General features: G+C 42.6%; 1 protein-coding gene across 1 annotated transcript in view; it reads right to left on the bottom strand.

Annotated features, from left to right (window-relative positions):
• AFF2 (ALF transcription elongation factor 2) overlaps positions 1-20,802 on the bottom strand; it is a 384,416-nt gene that overhangs the window by 108,028 nt on the left and 255,586 nt on the right. Inside the window, exon 8 of the mRNA XM_052662634.1 lies at positions 4,429-4,525. Within this exon, the coding sequence (XP_052518594.1) occupies positions 4,429-4,525 (97 nt within the window). The remainder of the gene's footprint in view (positions 1-4,428; positions 4,526-20,802) is intronic.

The following is a 20,802-nucleotide window of genomic DNA, read 5'->3' as shown; positions in this document are numbered from 1 at the left end:
TACTCATTGAATCTTCACTATGATCCAATGAAGAAGGAGCTATTGTTACCTCGATTACCTCCGTTTTATAGATACTTAGGTCTTTATCCCAAGATCACCAGACAAGTGACAGAGCTAGGATTCAAACCTGTCGGACTACACACCTATGCTCTCTCTCACTCTCCTCCATGAGGCCACCTATGTTCACCTATGGACTCAGCTGCCTCCCAAACTGTCCCAACCAAGACAGTGAAATGCAGTGGGGAATGTGGAGAGAGTATGCAAACTTTTAACAAATATTTTCAGGGTACAATCACCAGGGCTTTTTAACTGAAACCATGTGCATATATGATCATGCATCTCTGACTTTAAAGAGACCAGAAGGTAAAATATCTTCTTAAAAATGTATTTATATTCCTGGGTCTCCATAGCTGAGCATTTGGCATCTTTAATTTGTATATATGTATGAAGCTTTTCCCCTTAAGGCTTCCTGCTGTATTTCCCTGTTTGCAGGAGTAATACTTAGCATTTAAACACATCCTAATGGTTCTGTTGGTGTCTGTGCACAGGACCCGGTCAGCACAGCCAATACTGCTATGGAGGGTGCCCGTAGAGGGGCAGGGAGAGGGCACAGTGTTCTGATTAGGAGAGACTTGGATTGAAAGGTCAAATTAGAAGCTGAACATCTTGAACCCATGTTTCCTTTTCATACAAGCATTTACAACACATTCTCTTGGGATTCTTTATATCACAAACCATAGCATATGGTCTTAGGAGCTTTGGGGAAAAGATTCATGTATACTCACCAAATCTGGGCAATTTGGGTCTCCTTAGGTGAGCCCAGGTGCAATAATTATGAATGAGATGATCTGAAGAAGTCTCCAGAAAGCTAAATGCTTTTTTTATTGAACTATGTGTGTCTGAATGTAGTTACTGGGTTCTGAGAAAGTTTCTATGTATAATGCTGGCTCAAACCCATGGAGTGGTCTGATCCCTCGGACACATCATTTATCGCACCTGTGCATTTGTTTGAATGCTTTCCCTCCAACCATCCTGCCCAAAATAGAATGATTCTGCAATTCCACAGCTTGGACTGGAGGCCCAAATCTACCACTAACATTTGCCATGAGGTTTGAGTAAGACCAACCACCTAACTTAATGTTTGGCACAGATCAGTGAGAGTGCTCAGAACTTCTAATGTTGCTGGAAATGTGATGGGCTCAATTAAAAGATGAGGGAATAGTACCACATGACCTGTGTGGTGCCATGTTATCTCACTGGAAAAGAAAATGATTTTGTTTGTTCCTCAGTAAGTTAAACATAAATTACCATATGATCGAACAATTCCATTTCTAGGGGGGAAAGACTGAAAGAATTGAGAGATTCAATTCAAAATAACTGAAAACAGGTGTTCAACAAGAACGTATACACCAAGGCTCACGGCAACTCTATTTCTGATAGCCAAAAGGTGGGGCCCAGTGTCCATCACTTGAGGAATGGATGAATAAAAGGCAGAAGAATAGTATGTAGCCATAAAAAATGAAAGTATTGATCCAGGCCACAACATGGATGCACCTAAAAAACACAATGCTGAGTGAAAGAAGCCAGACACAAAAGGTCATGTATTGTATGATTTCATTCAAATGAAAAAGGCAAATCCACAGAGACAGAAAGTAGACTAGTGGTTGTCAAGGGCTGGGAGGTAGGGGAGCTGGGGAGTAGCAGCTCAATGTATGATTTCCTTGTGGGGTGATAAAAATATTTTAGAACTGGTGTTGGGTCCACAAGCTTGTGAATGGACTCAATGCCACTGAATTTTATACTTTAAAATAGTGGATTTTATGTTATTTGGGTTTTATCACAATGACAAAAAAAGGAAAATGATGTCAACCCATGCATTTTTAAAAAAGAATATTTGGTCCCAGAAAGGCAGAACTCATCAAAACTTGGTGTCACAGTGCCTGCCTTCTACTGCAGGAGCATTGTCTCCTGACCTTGAGCCTTTGGGCTTTGTAACTAGTCCTTAGACTCTGTAAGAAGGGGTCATTTGCAAATGTTTATAACTTTATGCCCACTACTTGCTAGACTCAGTTAGAGGGAATAAGTTGTCATTTTGCCTTACTTTAGGTATCCCAGGTTGACTCCCCCTTCAAATGAGAACCTCTGTTGGGGAAGGCATGACCAGGCCAAGGGCAGTGTGCCACGGAGCACCAGCAACTCACGAGCAGGGATTACCTGAGGGTCAAGGCATTGACATGGCCACCTGAAACATCTTAAACCCCCAAAGGATTCAGGCCAACTGACCTAATGCCACTTCTTCAGATAAATACAGAAAAAAACAATTCGAGAAGCCAAGGGCAGACTGAACTTGCGTAATCACATGAAGTCAACCTCCAAACTCTACTTTCGTTTACTGTTGATGATTTGCTGGAAGTGTATTCATTAAAAAGTCATGTTGCATCTGTCAAGATCAATGACCCAGGATTTTTTTGGAGGGGTTATTTGCCATTATAATGTTCTGGTCACTGGCACATTAAACACTGAAAGCAGGAGTGGCACACACGGGAATGTAAGTGTGCATTTTCCATTTGCTCTGGAGCCCAAGTAGGAAAGGGATTGCTTGCATTCAGGAAACGTACCACAAGCTCCTGGGAGACAAAGGTATTTGGTCTTTATAAAGCACCAAAGTTATAAAGATGCAATTTTTACATATTATCCAAAATACAAGCTGAATAAAGTGGAGAAAATAAGGGAGAGGGGAATTTTGGCTACCTAACATTCAGAAAACGAAGATCATGGCATCCGGTCCCATCACTTCATGGGAAATAGATGGGGAAACAGTGGAAACAGTGCCAGACTTTATTTTTTGGGGCTCCAAAATCTTTGCAGATGGTGACTGCAGCCATGAAATTAAAAGACGCTTACTCCTTGGAAGAAAAATTATGACCAACCTAGATAGTATATTCAAAAGCAGAGACATTACTTTGCCAACTAAGGTCTGTCTAGTCAAGGCTATGGTTTTTCCTGTAGTCATGTATGGATGTGAGAGTTGGACTGTGAAGAAGGCTGAGTGCTGAAGAATTGATGCGTTTGAACTGTGGTGTTGGAGAAGACTCTTGAGAGTCCCTTAGACTGCAAGGAGATCCAACCAGTCCATTCTGAAGGAGATCGACCCTGGGATTTCTTTGGAAGGAATGATGCTAAAGCTGAAACTCCAGTACTTTGGCCACCTCATACAAACAGTTGACTCATTGGAAAAGACTCTGATGCTGGGAGGCATTGGGGGCAGGAGGAGAAGGGGACGACAGAGGATGAGATGGCTGGATGGCATCACTGACTTGATGGACGTGAGTCTGAGTGAACTCCAGGTGGTGTTGATGGACAGGGAGGCCTGGCGTGCTGCGATTCATGGGGTCGCAAAGAGTCGGACACGACTGAGCGACTGGACTGAACTGAACTGAACATTGACGATGTACTCAATTTTAAAATTATACTAAATGGTAAGCATTCTCGTGGGGTCAACAATTATAGATGAGAATGGAGTGGGTGAGCCTTGGAGAGTTTTTCCTAAGGTTTTCTTTGCAGGCTCCTCACAAAATATTTAGTGAATGTGGAATTCTGTACTTGTTAACTACCTTGAAATACTAGTGCTTGAGCATGCCTTGAAACACCTTGGTTTCAGTTTTATAAGCTCAGGAGACTTCACTATAGAAAGAACATGATTAGGTCTTAGCATTTTTTTTTTTTTGAAGGTGATCGTTCTGTGTTTATTTGAGATTCTTTGGACACCCAAGAGGACCCCACAGGCAAGACAGTTTTCTGTCCTAAAGGACACACATGGGCATCACTGATACTACACACTCCATTGCCATTCTCATGATTCATATATGACACCTGACCTTTTTCAATCAACAGGTCTGGGCTCATTGGAAATGCTGCAAACAGACATTCTGGCCATCTAATTTGGTGTTAAGTCCTGTAAATATTAATGATGCAAAATGGAAGAAATCAGGGCAGCAACAACTTTTTGCCAAATGTCTTTTGCCTAAAGGCTCATGTGGGTAGTCACATTTATACTCTAAGGAATGGATGAGTCTGGGTGCTAAGTCTTGGCTGGAGTTACTATAGGAAAGTTACACTGCACTCAAGACCATACTTAGCCCAGGATAGGGAAAGGCTATCTATACTGCTTTTGATGACCAGTAGGTGTATATGGTGAGGAGGGAGCAAAGGCAGGGGTGAAAGCAGTGAATTTTAAGAGCTCAGCATCTCCTCACTGAAAGTGTGAGCTGAGTTGACCTGGTCCAGAACATTCTGCCTGCCCTTGCTTGTTTCCCTTGCTCCAAAGCCCAGCGATGAAGCAGCAGGTAGGCTTCTGCATGGCAAAACCATTCCAGTTTCTTCAGCTCCCATCCTGCGAGTCCAGAATGAGCTCTATGCTGTTCCTACCTGATAGAGCTCAGTGGCAGTGCACTGAGTGGTCAAGGTCTTCATGGGCTCAAGGTCATCTTCATCACTGCTCAGCTTCAAGTCGTCTTCAAGCATCCTACAAAAAAAAAAAAAACAGTGGCACTGACGTTAGAAAGCATCTTTTCTAAATCACCCTCAGATACATCTTGAGACGAAGATAAAATACTGATGCTCCAATCTGACAGCTGCAATTCTGTCAGAGGTGCAGAGGGAACCAAGATTCTTTCAGCTAATTAGATATTTGAGCTCTTATATTTATGTCTGACTCTGCACACATCCTCCCTCTCTACCTTCCCCTAAATCAAAGGAAAAAAAGGACTATTTCAGCATCTCCAGAGATGACTGGAGTCTATATATTTTTACTACTGAAAGTGTAATAAATGTACTGATCAATCATTGTGGAGGCAGAATGTGGCGGTGGATCTCTACAAGAAAAGATGCTTTGAGTCTCCCATGAAAGAACAGGGGCATGAGGGCAGCCCCTGGCTGGAGAGGCTGTTGTTGGAGCCTCCTGGGGCTCTATGGATGACAGAGGCAAAAGGCCCAGTGAACTTCCATTGCCTTCCAGTGCCCTCTGCACTGTGGCAGCTCGGTGGCCACAAAATAGCTGGGTGAGAAATGGCTCGTCATTAACCTTTTGATATATGACCGATCTCTTCCCGTAAAATTTGATCCCAGAGATGTAAGCCCACGATATGTATAAGAAATCTTTCTCTCCTAAGGCAAGTTACCTGGAAAATATGAGTGGTCAGAATTTGGGTGATGAACTAGCACTTTCAAAATTGTTTATCGAGCAGGCAGAGCCTTCTGTTTCTATAGGGATATTAATTCCAGTGCCCCCCGCTTTCTAACTCCAAACTTGAGCTACAGCATGAAGAGTGACTTACTGTCTTAGAATTCCAGTTACACTCTTTCCAAAGACCAATTGGTGTTACTATTTTTATTTCTTAAACACAAGTTTTGACCTCATCCCCAGGCTTCAAGTGGAGCCAGCCCCAGCTTCGCTGGACTGATTACTAGTTTCTGAGCATACTTGGCTCTTTCTTGCTTTCAGACTCAGCATCAGGCTCCACTCCCCGGCTAGAAGTCCCTTCCTCAACTCTGAAAGTTCTATTTTTTCCTAGACAGCTTAGTCAGATCCCACCTCCTTCACAAAAGCTTCCAAGAAATAATCTCCATCTCAAAAAGAATCCTCTTTCCCTCTCCCCACTCCCAGCTCTGGCTGATCCCAGCACTGGCTGTCCACTGAGCACCCCCCAGTCCCCAGCTCCCATGTACACAGGTGTGGCAGCTTATCCACCTTGGCCTTCCATACAGTGTCTTCCCAGAAATGATGTAGCCCACCGGCCTCATTTTGCAGACAAAGAAAAGTTCAGGGAAGCCAAGTGTTTTGTTCAAGGTCACACAGCTAATTAGTGCTACAGTCCATCCTAAAATGCCCATCTCCTGATTCCCGCTTGTGTGCATTTTCCAGAAGGGAAGCTGGAAGGCAAAAAGCAACTTCTAATTTGATAACTAGGAGAGCACATTATTTCGGAGGTTATGTCCAAATGTTAGAAAGGGATTCAGGTCACAGTGGGTTTCAGAAAATCTCCAACAAAAGTTCAGTTCCTCCAGTTTTGTGCTCAATCATCTAAGATCAGGATGTGTTCACTGAAACTGGAAGATGGATATAAAGGATGATTCGTGGGAAAGTTAGTTGTTAGAGTTGGTTTCAGATGAGTGAAATTTGCAGGATTTATGACTGTCCTGCAAGAGACTAGTGGATGTTTGGAAGATTTTAGAGAAGTAGACAGAATGCATGTTAGCATTTCCTTTGCAGTTGCAGGCTTATGACTGAACAAATAATTCTTTACAACCCATTGTGGTAAATGAAGACTGTATCATTCTCATAAGGAATAGAACTCAAACATTTAAAAACGACCTGTGATGGGCTTCATTTTCTGTGTGTGTGTGTGTGTGTTCTGGTAGGCAATGTCTATGTGTTAGTTTACATGTAAGGGTTCAGCAAAATAAATAATAAATGTTTAAATGACTCTAACCATTTAGAGAATCTATTTCTGTGTCAGGGAAGGTGCTAAGTATTTGATTGTTGTTGTTGTTTAGTCGCTTAGTTGTGTCTGACTCTTTGCAACCCCATGGACTGTAGCCCACCAGGCTCTTCTGTCCATGGGATTCTCCAGGCAAGACTACTGGAGTGGGATGCCATGTCCTTCTCCAGTAGAATCTTCCCGACTTAGGGATCGAACCCATGTCTTCTGCATTGGTAGGCAGATTCTTTACCACTGAGCCACCAGGGAAGCCCTAACTATTTGATTAGCAGCATGTAATTTGGATCTTAGGAAAGAAGTTCTCTAAATAATAATTAGCCCCGTTTTGGGGTGGAAATTATTAGCCCCTCCTGGAAAATGGGGCTACGGTGAGGCCTAGAGAGGTTAAGGAACCTACTCATGGTCACACAGCTCATAAATCATGACCGCAAACACAGAACCCAGACCATCTCCAGCCATAACATCTCCAGCCAGAGTATGTAATGTTTTCTTAGAGGATGTAACTTAAAAAGGGAAGAATAAGAAAGAAAATCAACAGCAACAACAACAACCCCACAAAACAAAACTGATGTGGAATCAAAATGTTGGATTCAACTGCAGGTTAATCATAAACTCTGATACAATAGGTAAGTCATTTACTGTCTCTGCACCTCATCTATGTCCCTTGTCAGTTAAATGGGATAATATTAATACTTAAACTCCTTGCAGGGTGGTGGCAGTAAGCATAACATAAAGCAATGTATGAAGAATGAAAATACAAAACAATGCAGGGTATTATCTGTTAGTTTGGAAATAAATTGCCACAATTAGAAATAACTGTTAGCAAGTCATCATAAGCAAAGTGTTAGTGAGACTTTGTTTCTCTCATCTCATTTTGCCAACCAAACCAAAGTCTGCTGTGGTGACTCAGGAAATGTCTCAGGGGTCTCTAAGATCCAGAAATGGGCTCATGATCTTTAGGCTACTCTCCTTCAGTTAGAACCAGGGCATGGAGAGCAGAACTCAGCGCTGATTCGACTCTCCAATCAACTTGATAAGATCTTAACATGAAAATGAAAGGCCCTCCAGTGAACAGTTCTAGAAACAGTCAGCCAATCTGTATAATGATTGACATTAAACACTTCCCGGGCAACAAGCTTGGTGTGGAGCTGGTTGTTAATAAAATAAAGGACAGTCTGATGCATAGATTCAAGTCCTGGCAAACACAAGTCAAGGAAATCACTAGAAAGGCAAATGATTATGAGTTATCTCTGGAGGTGTTAAGCATTCATTTCATCCCACTCCTTCCCTGATCTATTAAGCTTTATTATTGAATCTACATGTACTTGTTTGCATTTCCATCTCGAGCTAATGCTGAACATTACTCTAGGGAAAGTGGCGGATTATGAAAGATTTGGGATTTAATTATTATAGCAGCCCCATTCATGCCCATTGCAGTTCAGGTGGTCTCAGCAGAAAAATGGTAATCTCTTTTCATGAGGTTATAGTTCCAGAGACAGATTCAGCACACATTGAAGAGCCCCAAATGTGAACAGACCACAGTGAGGTGAATGTCTGCCCATGTGTGTGGTCGTCAACAATGACAACAACAATTGTTCTCCCACTTCTCAATTACTGTAAATCCCTAGTAGAAGTCTTCAAGTTGTGAACTGTCAAAGATGTGAACTTGCCCCTGTGAGCCAGCTGTTTGACTATACTATTGTACTTTTCCAGGTACTATTCTGTAAGATTAAAAAATGTTTTCTTTATTTTTTGTGTGTGTTTGTTTTTAAGGATTATTTGTGTGAAAAGTGAAAGTGAAAGTCACTCAGTTATGTCCGATTCCTTGCGACCCCATGGACTGTAGCCCATGGAATTCTCCAGGGCAGAATACTGGAGTGAGTAGCCTTTGCCTTCTCCGGGGGATCTTACCAACCCAGGGATCGAACCCATGTCTCCCTCATTGCAGGTGGATCCTTTACCAGCTAAGCCACATGGGACAGTTTTATAAACCTACTGCAGTACAGTACTGTATAGTTAATCATTTTAGTTGGGTACCTAGGCTAACTCTGTCAGACTTACAAACAAATTGGACTTATGAACACACTCTAAGAACAGGGGGACTTACTGTAGATGAAAACAGAACAAAGCAGTGATCCTTTGTGACTTCAGATGTTTTTTTCAGGATCTAGTGCTTCACGGGGTCTGCCTTTTCGTGAAAATTCTGTTTTCATTTTATCTATGACATCATTTCTTGAGTATTAAGAAATAAAATAATTCATTAGATTGTGTCAACAAAAATAAGTTCTGGTCTAGAAAAGCTTAGATACTTAAAGTTGGGACAGATGAGATGGGATGAATAAAAAGAACACTTGGGAGGCCTTGGAGGAGGAAGGAAGACCCATGTTCATGGTCTTCTCTGTTCCTAATTCTCTGGGCCTTGAGCAGATCCTGGTGGCCTCAGAGGGTTCTTGGCACCAGGAAACCCTAGGACACTATGATGTGACAGGCCTCATATTACTTGCAACTGTAACATCTGTTGTCCAGAAACCTTGCCACTTCACAGAGTGGAATGCTCAGGTGATTTTGAAGTGGAAAAAACAGAGAGCTTGAAACATTATTCCAGAAGTTTCCATGAAAATGAAGCCTTTATTTGTGGCAGCATGAGCCTCAGAGCAAGGGCTTAAGAGTCAGACACATCTGAGTTCAAATACTGGATTTTCTAATGGGTTTGCAGTCTTGAACTAGTTAATAAAACTCTTGGAATCTAAATTTTCTCACATGTTAAAATGAGCAATAATAATATCTACCTTGGAGAATTTTTGGAAGGATTTGAAAAATAAAGCTTAAACAGACTGCCTTGGAGTCAATACAGGTGGCTTTTGCTTTCATCTTGGTTATTATTACTATTGTTGCTATTAGTACCAAAGCAATGGTGCTGTAAACATTTGAATAATACCAAAAAAGTTCTGACGGTAACCCAAAGACTGGCAAAGGCATCAGCTAGCAGGCCTCATTGGAAGCCCTTGACCAGGTGAGGAGAGGTTCAAAGATCCTTAGTTCAGTTCAGTTCAGTCACTCAGTCATGTCCGACTCTTTGCGACCCCATGAATCGCAGCATGCCAGGCCTCCCTGTCCATCACCATCTCCCGGAGTTCACCCAGACTCATGTCCACCGAGTCTGTGATGCCATCCAGCCATCTCATCCTCTGTCGTCCCCTTCTCCTCCTGCCCCCAATCTCTCCCAGCAACAGAGTCTTTTCAAATGAGTCAACTCTTCGCATGAGGTGGCCAAAGTACTGGAGCTTCAGCTTTAGCATCATTCCTTCCAAAGAAATCCCAGGGCTGATCTCCTTCAGAATGGACTGGTTGGATCTCCTTGCAGTCTAAGGGACTCTCAAGAGTCTTCTCCAACACCACAGTTCAAAAGCATCAATTCTTCAGCACTCAGCCTTCTTCACAGTCCAACTCTCACATCCATACATGACCACAGGAAAAACCATAGCCTTGACTAGGCGGACCTTAGTCGGCAAAGTAATGTCTCTGCTTTTGAATATGCTATCTATGTTGGTCATAACTTTTCTTCCAAGGAGTAAGCGTCTTTTAATTTCATGGCTGCAGTCACCATCTGTAGTGATTTTGGAGCCCCAAAAAATAAAGTCTGGCACTGTTTCCACTGTTTCCCCATCTATTTCCCATGAAGTGATGGGACCAGATGCCATGATGGAGTTTGGAAAGTTTCCAGGTTTGGATTTATTCTAGAATGTTCTAAACACATTGTGGCTGTTTTGGGTTTCCTGAAATCCTCCAGCATGCCTAAGATCCCCTGGAGAATTTGAAGGCCAGTTGCAAGAGGAAATACCTAGGTAGTTCCAAGTGAGAGTTAAAAAAAAAAAAGAAGCCTGTCTTTGATTACCCACTCCTATATCTGCAGAGTGACCTGTGGACCCAGAGAAAGAGGTCAAGGATGGCCCCCATTGGACACTGTGCTCACCTTGGGTTCTGTCTTTGAGCCTACCACTCTCAGGAGGTGGTTCCAAGACACGCCTGACTTTAACCTTCACATGTAAGACTAGGCTTCATGAGCTGTTACTTGACCCAGAATCTTTGCTCAAAAGCAACCTTCTGAACCCCGAGTGGTTCTGCAACCTGCACAGTGCCTTTTTGTGAATTACAAAATGGGGGCCCCAAACTAAAAAGCCTCTTGATGTAAGTGAAAGAGGAGAGTGAAAAAGTTGGCTTAAAGCTCAACATTCAGAAAACGAAGATCATGGCATCTGGGCCCATCACTTCATGGCAAATAGATGGGGGAAACAGTGGAAACAGTGTCAGACTTTATTTTGGGGGGCTCCAAAATCACTGCAGATGGTGATTGCAGCCATGAAATTAAAAGACACTTACTCCTTGGAAAGAAAGTTATGACCAACATAGATAGCATATTCAAAAGCAGAGACATTACTTTACCAACAAAGGTCCATCTAGTCAAGGCTATGGTTTTTCCAGTAGTCATGTATGGATGTGAGAGTTGGACTATAAAGAAAGCTGAGCGCCAAAGAACTGATGCTTTTGAACTGAGGTGTTGGAGAAGACTCTTGAGAGTCCCTTGGGCTGCAAGGAGATCCAACCAGTCCATTCTAAAGGAGATCGGTCCTAGGTGTTCTTTGGAAGGAATGATGCTAAAGCTGAAACTCCAGTACTTTGGCCACCTCATATGAAGAGTTGACTCATTTGAAAAGACTCTGATGCTGGGGGAGATTGGGGGCAGGAGGAATAGGGGATGACAGAGGATGAGATGGTTGGATGGCATCACCGACTTGATGGATGTGAGTTTGAGTGAACTCCGGGAGTTGGTGATGGGCAGGGAGGCCTGGTGTGCTGCGATTCATGGGGTCGGACACAAAGAGTCGGACACGACTGAGCGACTGAACTGAACTGAACTGGGCAGACAGACTATCAGGTGCACTACTTGATATGGGCTGGATTCTGGCTTCCAGGTGTTGATGGAAATAGCTGCATATTGGTGGATGATGCATAGATGGACCATGGCTCTTCCAGTTGGAAGTGCCTAAAGTGTTACCTCTGTCACCTGTCACCCAGAGGAGGTACCTACAACATCGCCCATGTATGGCTACAGCCTTTGTCTCATGCCGTCGGACGTCTGTTTCTACTGTAGCTTTAACTATTTTCAGTTCTACCAGCTAGGAGTTGCCCTGTGCTATCTCATAGCTTCCATCTGGCAGCTTGAGTGCTCTTCTCTGTAGCCCACACTGGGACACTGGGCATGCAATGGGCTTGGGAGGTAGGGCCAGTGCTACTAGTTCCATTGTGTGGGGAAGGGGAGGAGGCTGTTTCAGTCAGGTTTTAGGCACTCAAAAACTGAGAACCATAGCTTCTCTCTCAATTATTTTGGGGTTTTCTGGGGACTAGCTTAAATTACCATTGTCCTCATAAATATTCAGAGCTGATAGTAATCAGGGTAAGTGTTTTCATTTTTTTTTTTTCCAAATGAATAACACAGCAGAGCTGGGCTGGGCATCCCAGAGAGATCAGGGTTGCCTGAAGACCTGAGCCTTCTTGTCAGGCAGCCTCTTACTGTGGATCTTTTTCTAGAATAGTATCTTAGTCCTACTGACTCCTTAAACGACACTTCCTCTTCATAAAGTAGGTTGAGGAAATGAAATATGACTGGGTTAGAACTACTCAGGGAATTGTCTATTTCCCTACCTAGTGCTTTGTAGCCTCGGCAGCACTGAAGCATTTGTGGATAGTGAGGCAGGCGATGAGGAAGAGGCTATGATATTTTTCAAAGCATTCATTCTGTTTCCCCAAGGTAAAGGCTCTTTTCTCTGGAGAAGCTGCATTTAATTTCCTCAAGGTTTTAACTTCAATGTCAGATTTCATGACCAACCCACTGGGAATCCTGGAAATTCCAAGTCTGAGGGCTGGGGCAGCGACAAATAGTTTGAAGATCCAGGCTGTATTCTATGGGGATAAGTCTCCAAGATGTATTAGGTGGGACCTCTAGCCCAGTGTCACCCAGTGGGTCCACAGTCTGGGTCCCAACTAGATCATGCACCCTTCCATGGGCATACAGACCAGAGAAGGAGTATCTTTTATAGCTGATGGTCTGCTTAGGGTTTCAGAAAATAGGGCATCTCATAAGGTTACTCTGGTTCCTTAGTGAGAGAATTGAGAGGTCCCTTAGGGACCATCTATTTAGTCCAGGGGTTGGCAAACTGAGGCCTTCAGTCCAAACTAGCTTTCCTTCTGCTCTTATACTGCCTGTGAGTTAAAACTGGTTTTACATTTTCAAATGGTTGAGAAAAAATCCAGAGAAGAATAATATTTCATGACATATGAAAATTATATGGTATTCAAATTCAAAGTCATATCGGAACATAGTCACACACATTCATGTAAATACTAACTGAGCTTTTATGCCACAATGGCCAGGTTCAGTAGCTATAATGGAGAAGATAGGGCCCCAAAAGCCTGAAATATTTACTATCTGAGCATAATAAAGTCTGATGACTTGTGCTGTAAACCAATGGTTTTCAAACTTTCCCACACTCAAGATTCCTCCCTTGCCAGGTGAAATCTTCTTAAGGACCCCAAATAAAAGAGTCATGCTGCTTGGCTCACAGCCAGGTTTGGGAACCTCTGGGGTACCCCAGGGATGATGAACATACTGTGGAAACAACTCATCTGGTCAAGTCATATGTTGGGGGTAATTATGGCTCCGTGGATATTATACAGGACTTTGTTAGAGAACATGAGTTAAGTTACTTAACTTTTCTGAACCTCAGTTTACTTCTCTGTGCAATAGGCATAAAAATAATATCTATCTCAGAGATTCAAAGGATGCAGACTAGTCTGTTTGGCTTGAGTCCTGAGTACATATGTATAAGGCAAAGGTAGGAAACAAAAGAGTAAGAATCTGATTTCTATCCACACGCATGGCATGTATGGATTTATATCTATATTGCATACATAAGCCCAAGTTCATAGAATGAGCCTTGATGTATATGATTATTGACTTGTATCAAACTGCCACCTCTTCAACCTTGGACTTCCATTGAATTGATCACATAAATTCAGCACAATACCAATTTTCTCCTCCATGGGATTTATTTTGAATTTGATTTTCATTTTCTTGGTATATTTCTCTGGGTTATGACATTTTCTGCAAATATGGGAACTCAAGTTATCATGCAAAAGACAAACTGCCTAATAGAATTCAGATGGCTTTCAAGAATGTTACACACACCCAAACATTATTGTATCATTTTTCAGGGTGTGTGTGAAAACATCTGAGAGTGGATTTCCCTGGAGAAGATCATAAGCCAGTGGGCCAACCTGGACCTGACAACAGCTGCTGGGATCATTCCAAAGGGGAAAAGAGAATCTTTTGTTTTAAAAAATATCCCAAGCATGCATCTTAATAGTAGATGGTGTCAACTCTTCAGTAGGACTGTCCGAGTCATCTTGAATGAATTGTGGAGAGTCATCCATACGGAGTAATAGGGATTCATTCAGGATCATTTACTGGGCTTGGTATTTGTGGGTGAAACAATGTTGGAGCACACAAGAGCACCGATTTTGCAGTTGGGCTGTGCTGAATTTGAACCTTAGTGCTAAAACAGGCTTCTCTGGTGGTTCATTCAGTAAAGAACCCGTCTGCAACGCAGGAGACCTGGGTTTGATCCCTGGGTTGGGAAGATCCCCTGGAGAAGGGCATAGTAACCCACTCCAGTATTCTTGCCTGAGAAATCCTATGGAGAGAGGAACCTGGCAGACTACAGTTCATAGGGTCTCAAAGAATTGGACACAATTGAGCAACTAACGCTTGCACTTTCTAAAGCATACTGAGTCTGGACTAGGGCAAGTTTTTTTATCATAGCTTCAGTTTCCTAATCTGTACAATGGGAGCAATAACAGTACCTATTTCAGAAGGCTGGTATGAGGATTAGATGAGATATGTATGTAAGATGGTTGGTAGACACTCTGTGATTACTGTAACTATCATTACTACTTGCCATGACTGTGCTTGGCCCTGGGGAGGCAACAGTGAGATGACATGGCCTCTTCCCCTAAAAAAACTCACACCTTAAGAAGGATAAGACTTGACAAACAAACAATAACAACGTAATGTTGTAAGCTCAATGTTAGAGGCATGTAAGAAGGGACTCAAAAGAAGGGATGTTGATGTCTACTCAGAGAGTCTGGTGAAGGCACTCGGAGACCAGTGACTTGCCTCTTTGCAGAGCCAGCTGAGCTGTATGTGGTTTCTGGGCACAGGGAGAGGCTGAGTGTAAGGCCTGAGCCTGCTCTGCAGTCAGGCCCAAGTTCAAACCCTCACTGGCTGCATCACCTTAGATCAAATCCCTTGAACTTCCGAGTGAGTCCTTGGTGACAGAGGACTCCTAACACTAACAGCTTATAGGACTGCTGTAATTATTAAATGAGACAATGCTAGCACATGGGAATCCCCCTACCTTTATCATCTATTGTGATTATTGGCTCAAGATAACTCAGCCTGGATTATTCTGAATACATTAGATGTCATTTTTACTTGGAACCAAGTAAAACTAGAGAAGTGTGTTTTCACATTAATGTGAAAGTTGCAGAAAGGAAAAGAACTGTACCTCAGCCCCAAATAGTTTTCCCACATCAGAGGTAGAAGTAGATCAATTTTTTTAGTACAAAGTCTATTAATATTATATCAACTTTATCAAATCTGCAAAATTCAAATCTACATAAAATAAAACTGAACTGCATATCATAAAATATTAATCTACCGGATTCCAGGAGTGTATAAAATGTTTGATATTGAGAAGTTTATTCATATACTACATCATGTCATTGACAAATGATAAAAAAATATGATCATCTCAACAGATGCCAAACACACACCAGATAAAATTTCATGCCTATTCCTGATTCAGAGCTTTAAAAACTGGGTAGAAAAGGATCCATCTTTTCTGGATAAGGACTATGTAATGGAAACTGTCAATCTAAAGGTATGTTTTAGTAGGTAAAAAGGTTAAATCAATTTTTAAACTTGTATTTTAAAATACAAATGGAATCACAGATGACTGTTTCAAGTGTTTCTAAAAATCTGTATTAATGTTGATTCATTGGGTAGGCAGAAGGAACACAAACAGACTAATATCATCCAATGACACCATTTGTTCTGATAATTACTCCAATTTAAACAGTTTTGAGGCAGCACATATGGCTTCCATGAGGAATTCTTCCCATGTAGGTAAAGACAAAATTAGAAAGTCACAGGAAAACCCTCAGGTTCCACTTCCACATTTCATAAAGTATTAATCCTTTAAAAACACATCACCATTGTATTGACATTTGTGTCTGCCTACAAGTTTTAAAAATGCAGAGATGCTGGGTAACTTGATAGAAAATTTGATCCTATTGTTTTAACAAAATGAGAATTGTTTTAGAAGGGGCTCCACAGTGTCTGGGCATAAATTTCCCCTAAGTAACAGTATGAGGCAAGCATTTTCTCCAGGGAATTCAACATTTATGTTGATGCACTTGGCTGCAGAGCCAATCCTGCACTGGCTCTAATACAGAGGAATTTTCTGAACATTTTGAGTAATGGGACTGAAATAATTTAACAGCTCCTTCTGTGCATGTTAAATTAGTTGCATGATAAATTTAGCTTCTGCAGAAAACTTGTTTACACTATAAATTACAGCACATGGCACAATCACATTGATGTGGAAAGCCAGCCATGTTGAATCATTTTGGCCATCTCTCTTCAAACTTCAGCATGGTGCAAATGAATTATCTGTGGTTCACCAACACAGTGTGGCTGTTTCTTAACCCTGGGATCCTGCTGAAGCCATGTAACGTCAATATCTTAGAACTTCCATTGACTCCAAAATAAAAGCTGAAGTTCTGAGATGAAAAGATTCTCAAGATAAGTGAGTGACACACAGATCTAAATTGTTCTGTGTTGTTGCTCAGCTGCTATGTTGTGTCTGACTCTTCACAATCCCATGGACTGCAGCACACTAGGTTTTATGTACTACCATTTTATCAGTGGATTAGAAGGGATTGACTTTCTGATTCAGAAACACAGAAATAACCCAGATGATTAATGAATAAGAACTCTGGTAAATATAAGCTCCTAAGAGATGTAAGGCCATATAAAGGAGAGAACAAAGATTTGGAAATTGCATGGACTAGGGGTCCAGTCTGGGCTCTTGTATTTACTAGCTGTGCAAATGTAGGCAAACTGATTGATCTCTCTGAGCCTCCATTTTTGGGTCTCTAAAACAAGGTCCCTGATATCTATTTTGCATGCATTTTGTGAAGAATAATGTGAAAAGAGTATGATGGTGAGTGCTTAATAAACGCTACCACTTCTATTATTATGGTATTAGGACAAATTGGATCCTGGTTCTTATACCAATGCATTCAGAAGCAGTATTAAAAGAATCCCTGCAGATGAAATTACCAGATCTCTGGTTGAAGAAAGCAGTTTCAGTCACAACAGAGTCATAAGTAGGTTTTACATACTGTCGGCAAACATATTAAGAAATTGGAGGTCTATCCTTTCATGATTTGCCTTAAGTAAGAAAGTGCCAATTCTAAATATTTGTCCCAACACTAGGCTATTTCTATCCTATTGTTCATAGACACATTTGTGATATATGGGCAGCTAGCTGTTTAGATAGAGAGAACAACAAAGAGAGCTATAAATATAGACATGGAAAGTGGCAGATCCCAATACTGGCCAGGAATTACCAGTTAATTTCTAAAACTATAAAATATACTTAGAATAAAAGTGTACTCATCTGAAATAAAACAGCTCCAGTCATTCTAGGAATAACACGATAGTCAATTCAAAGTTCTTTGAACATCACACTCATTAGATGTAAACTGAGGGCTCCGGGGCTCCCACCTTGCCTCTGTCTCACCATGAATCTAAGTTGGCTGATCCTAGTGAATGATCACAAGACTTATTCAGGTAAGTTCACTGTGTGCCGTAAGTTCACTGTGTGCCGAGTCACGGGCTTCCCCGGTGGCTCAGACAGTAACGCGTCTGCCTGCAATGAGGGAGATCCAGGTTCGATTCCTGGGTTGGGAAGATCCCCTGGAGAAGGAAATGGCAATGCACTCCAGCACTCTTGCCTGGAAAATCCCAGGGACAGAGGAGCCTGATAGGCTACAGTCCGTGGGGTTGCAAAGAGTCGGACACGACTGAGCGACTTCACCTCACTGTGTGCCAGACACTCACTCTGCCACGTGTGCCAATGGATCACTTCATTGACTCTTTTCAAAAAATCTGGGAGGCTGCACTTGTACTTTCTGTTTAGTTAAGGAAACTCAGAAAAGTCAAGAAATGTCTCCACAGAATGGGAGAAAAATAGTTGTGGGTCATATATCTGATAACAGTCTAGTATCAAAACTATATAAAGAAGCCTGGAACTGAAACCATAAAAATGCAGCCATGAAATTAAAAGATGCTTGCTCCTTGGAAGAAAAGCTATAACCAAACTTGACAGCATATTAAAAAGCAGAGACATTAGTTTGTCAACAAAGGTCCATCTAGTCAAAGCTATGGTTTTTCCAGTAGTCATGTATAGATGTGAGAGTTGGACCATAAAGAAAGCTAAGTGCCAAAGAACTGATGCTTTTGAACTGTGGTGTTAGAGAAGACTCTTAAGAGTCCCTTGACCTGCAAGGAGATCCAACCAGTCCATCCTAAAGGAAATCAGTCCTGAACATTCATTGGAAAGACTGATGCTGAAGTTGAAGCTCCAACAATTTGGCTACCTGATGCAAAGAGCTGACTCATTGGAAAAGACCCGGATGCTGGGAAAGATTGAAGGCAGGAAGAGAAGGGGATGACAGAGGATGAGATGGTTGGATGGTGTCACCGACTCGATGGACATGAGTTTGAGCAAGCTCCAGGAGTTGGTGATGGACAGGGAAGCCTGGCGTGCTGCAGACCATGGGGTGTCAAAGAGTTGGACATGACTGAGTGACTGAACTGAACTGAAAACAATCAAAAAATGGGCAAGGGATCTGAATGGATGTTTCTCCAAGGAGGATATACGAATGGGCAACAAGCAGGTGAGAAGATGCAGAACATCATTAGCCATGAGGAAATAGACATAAAGTGAAAACAACTGAAATATCCATGAAATGATGAGTGGACAAACAGCATGTGGTATAGCCAGAGCATAGAATATTATTCAGCCATAACAAGGAACACAGTATTGGTACATGCTACAACATAGAGGCATCTTGAAAACACTATGCTGAGTGAAAGAAGCCAGATACAAAAGACCACATGTTGAATGATTCCATGTACATTAAAAGTACACAATGCGCATAGCTATAGAGATAGAAAGCAGATTACTAGTAGCCAGGGGCTGGGGGTTTGGGGAGTGAGGAATGAGTACTCATGGCACAAGAATTCTTTTTGGGGTGATGAACATATACTGGAATTAGACAGTGGTGATGATGGCATAAGTCTGTGACTACCACAAATCACTGAATCGTACACTTTAAAAGGTTATTTTATGGTACCTGAATCTCAATAAAGCTGTTATTTTTAAAAAGCCACACAGCTGGGTGAGTGGGAGGAGGGAGAGGTGAGATGACAGCCTGCACTTGCCTGATGCCAAAGCCCATGTCCCTAACCACTCCACTAACTGCCTTGCTTGATGGAGATTGACAGGAGCTCTCAAATACGTTGCAACTCACATCCATGGAGAAAACTGCCTTGAGAAAAAGAGCTATTTTCCCCCACACACAATCCCTTTCTCCTTCCATTTTTTCTGTGTTAAAACTGTAGTTGATACAGCCAGCAGAAGCTTCACTGGGGAAAAAGGCTTTGTTTTTTCCAGGAGAGACAAAGCATTATATTAAAGAGACAGCTCTCTGGATGGTGCAGGGACCAAGCCCAGAACCCTTTAGCAAAGATGCTCTATCCCTCTCTGACTTTAGAATTTCCAAACCGGAGGGCAGTAAAGACAGGAATCCATCCGCACGGAGGTCTCCTCTCACAGGACAAATCACCTGTCCTCTCTCAGTGAACCCACAGGCAGGCACGTGTGTCATGTGGCCTGACGGTGTGGATGAGTTGATTTAAGTAGACAATTAGGACCTGTGGCAGAAGGCTCACATTTTAGTGGTGAAAGGAGAAGCCAGGGTGAGAATGTAGACTTGGTGCTCACTGATTGTTATATACAGAGGTTCATTAAAGCACAGGGAAAGAGGTGGGGAAAAGGTGTTAGTTCTCGCTGGCCTGATGTGTAGTCTGCCCAGGACTGTGGCAATTTCTCTTCAGTTGAGACCTCTCCATGCCCGGTGCTCTGCTACCTAATCGATTTCCCAGATTCTGACACATGGGATTAGGTAGGTGGGCTCCCATCAGGGCCCCACACTTGTGATGTGGTTCCTACACTCATGCAAATGTTAGATCACAAATCCAATTTAAACTGGGGTTCCCTTGAGCTGAGAGATAATTTGCCTTTAATCCTCTTCTGGTTGGCTATCATCTAAGCTTCCCCACCTGAGACATGACACTGTGAGAAATGTCCACAAGTCTTGAGCACACTCAGGAGTCCCCAGCATACACACATCCCGCCAGGAACACTGTTTCTAACCATAGAGTTTCAGGTCTTGACCCAGACCTTGAACCCAACCCAGATCTTGCTGCCATCTCCCTCACCACCCACCTTGCATTCCCAGACCTGGTCAAGGAAACCATCCACAGCTGGTTCAGGGACGATGCCCTGCCCTGGGGTCTCCACCTCTGACTGGGGGTTCTGTTCACGTGGGGAGTATTTGGCCACCCCATCGGTTTGGGGACCACAAGGTAATAGGAGCTTTCCCCTCTCATTCTTCATGCCTTTTGTTATTTTTAATCACCCACCTATCAGGGCCAAATTGCCTTGTCGCTGCCTCAGAGCTTGCATGTGACAGAGGGAGCTGCTATTGCTAATGCATGCCGTCACTCGGGCACGTTTCACTTGCCTCAGTTTGACAGCCACACAATAGCCACCTTCCCGAGAAAGAAAACTGTGATTTAGTGGGGAGAGAATGTGGGGCAACAGCCAGATTTGTCTCTGGGTCTCCAGCGGGCTCTCTTGGCACAGCCTCCAACTGCAAAGCCCAAGAATGATCGGCCCCCAGGAAGCAGACCAGTCTGAAGCCGGGGTTACTTCAGAGCTGCTGGCAGAGAAGGTGGGGACTGCTTCCTCTGAATGGGCTGTCTCCACAGGAGAAAAGCAAATCTGTTTTTTTTTTTTTTCATTACTTTCTCCATTGCCCAAGTAGCGGC

The sequence above is a fragment of the Budorcas taxicolor genome, chromosome X (genome assembly GCF_023091745.1).
Source record: "Budorcas taxicolor isolate Tak-1 chromosome X, Takin1.1, whole genome shotgun sequence".
NCBI lineage: Eukaryota > Metazoa > Chordata > Mammalia > Artiodactyla > Bovidae > Budorcas > Budorcas taxicolor.
This window is presented reverse-complemented; position numbering and strand designations above follow the sequence as displayed.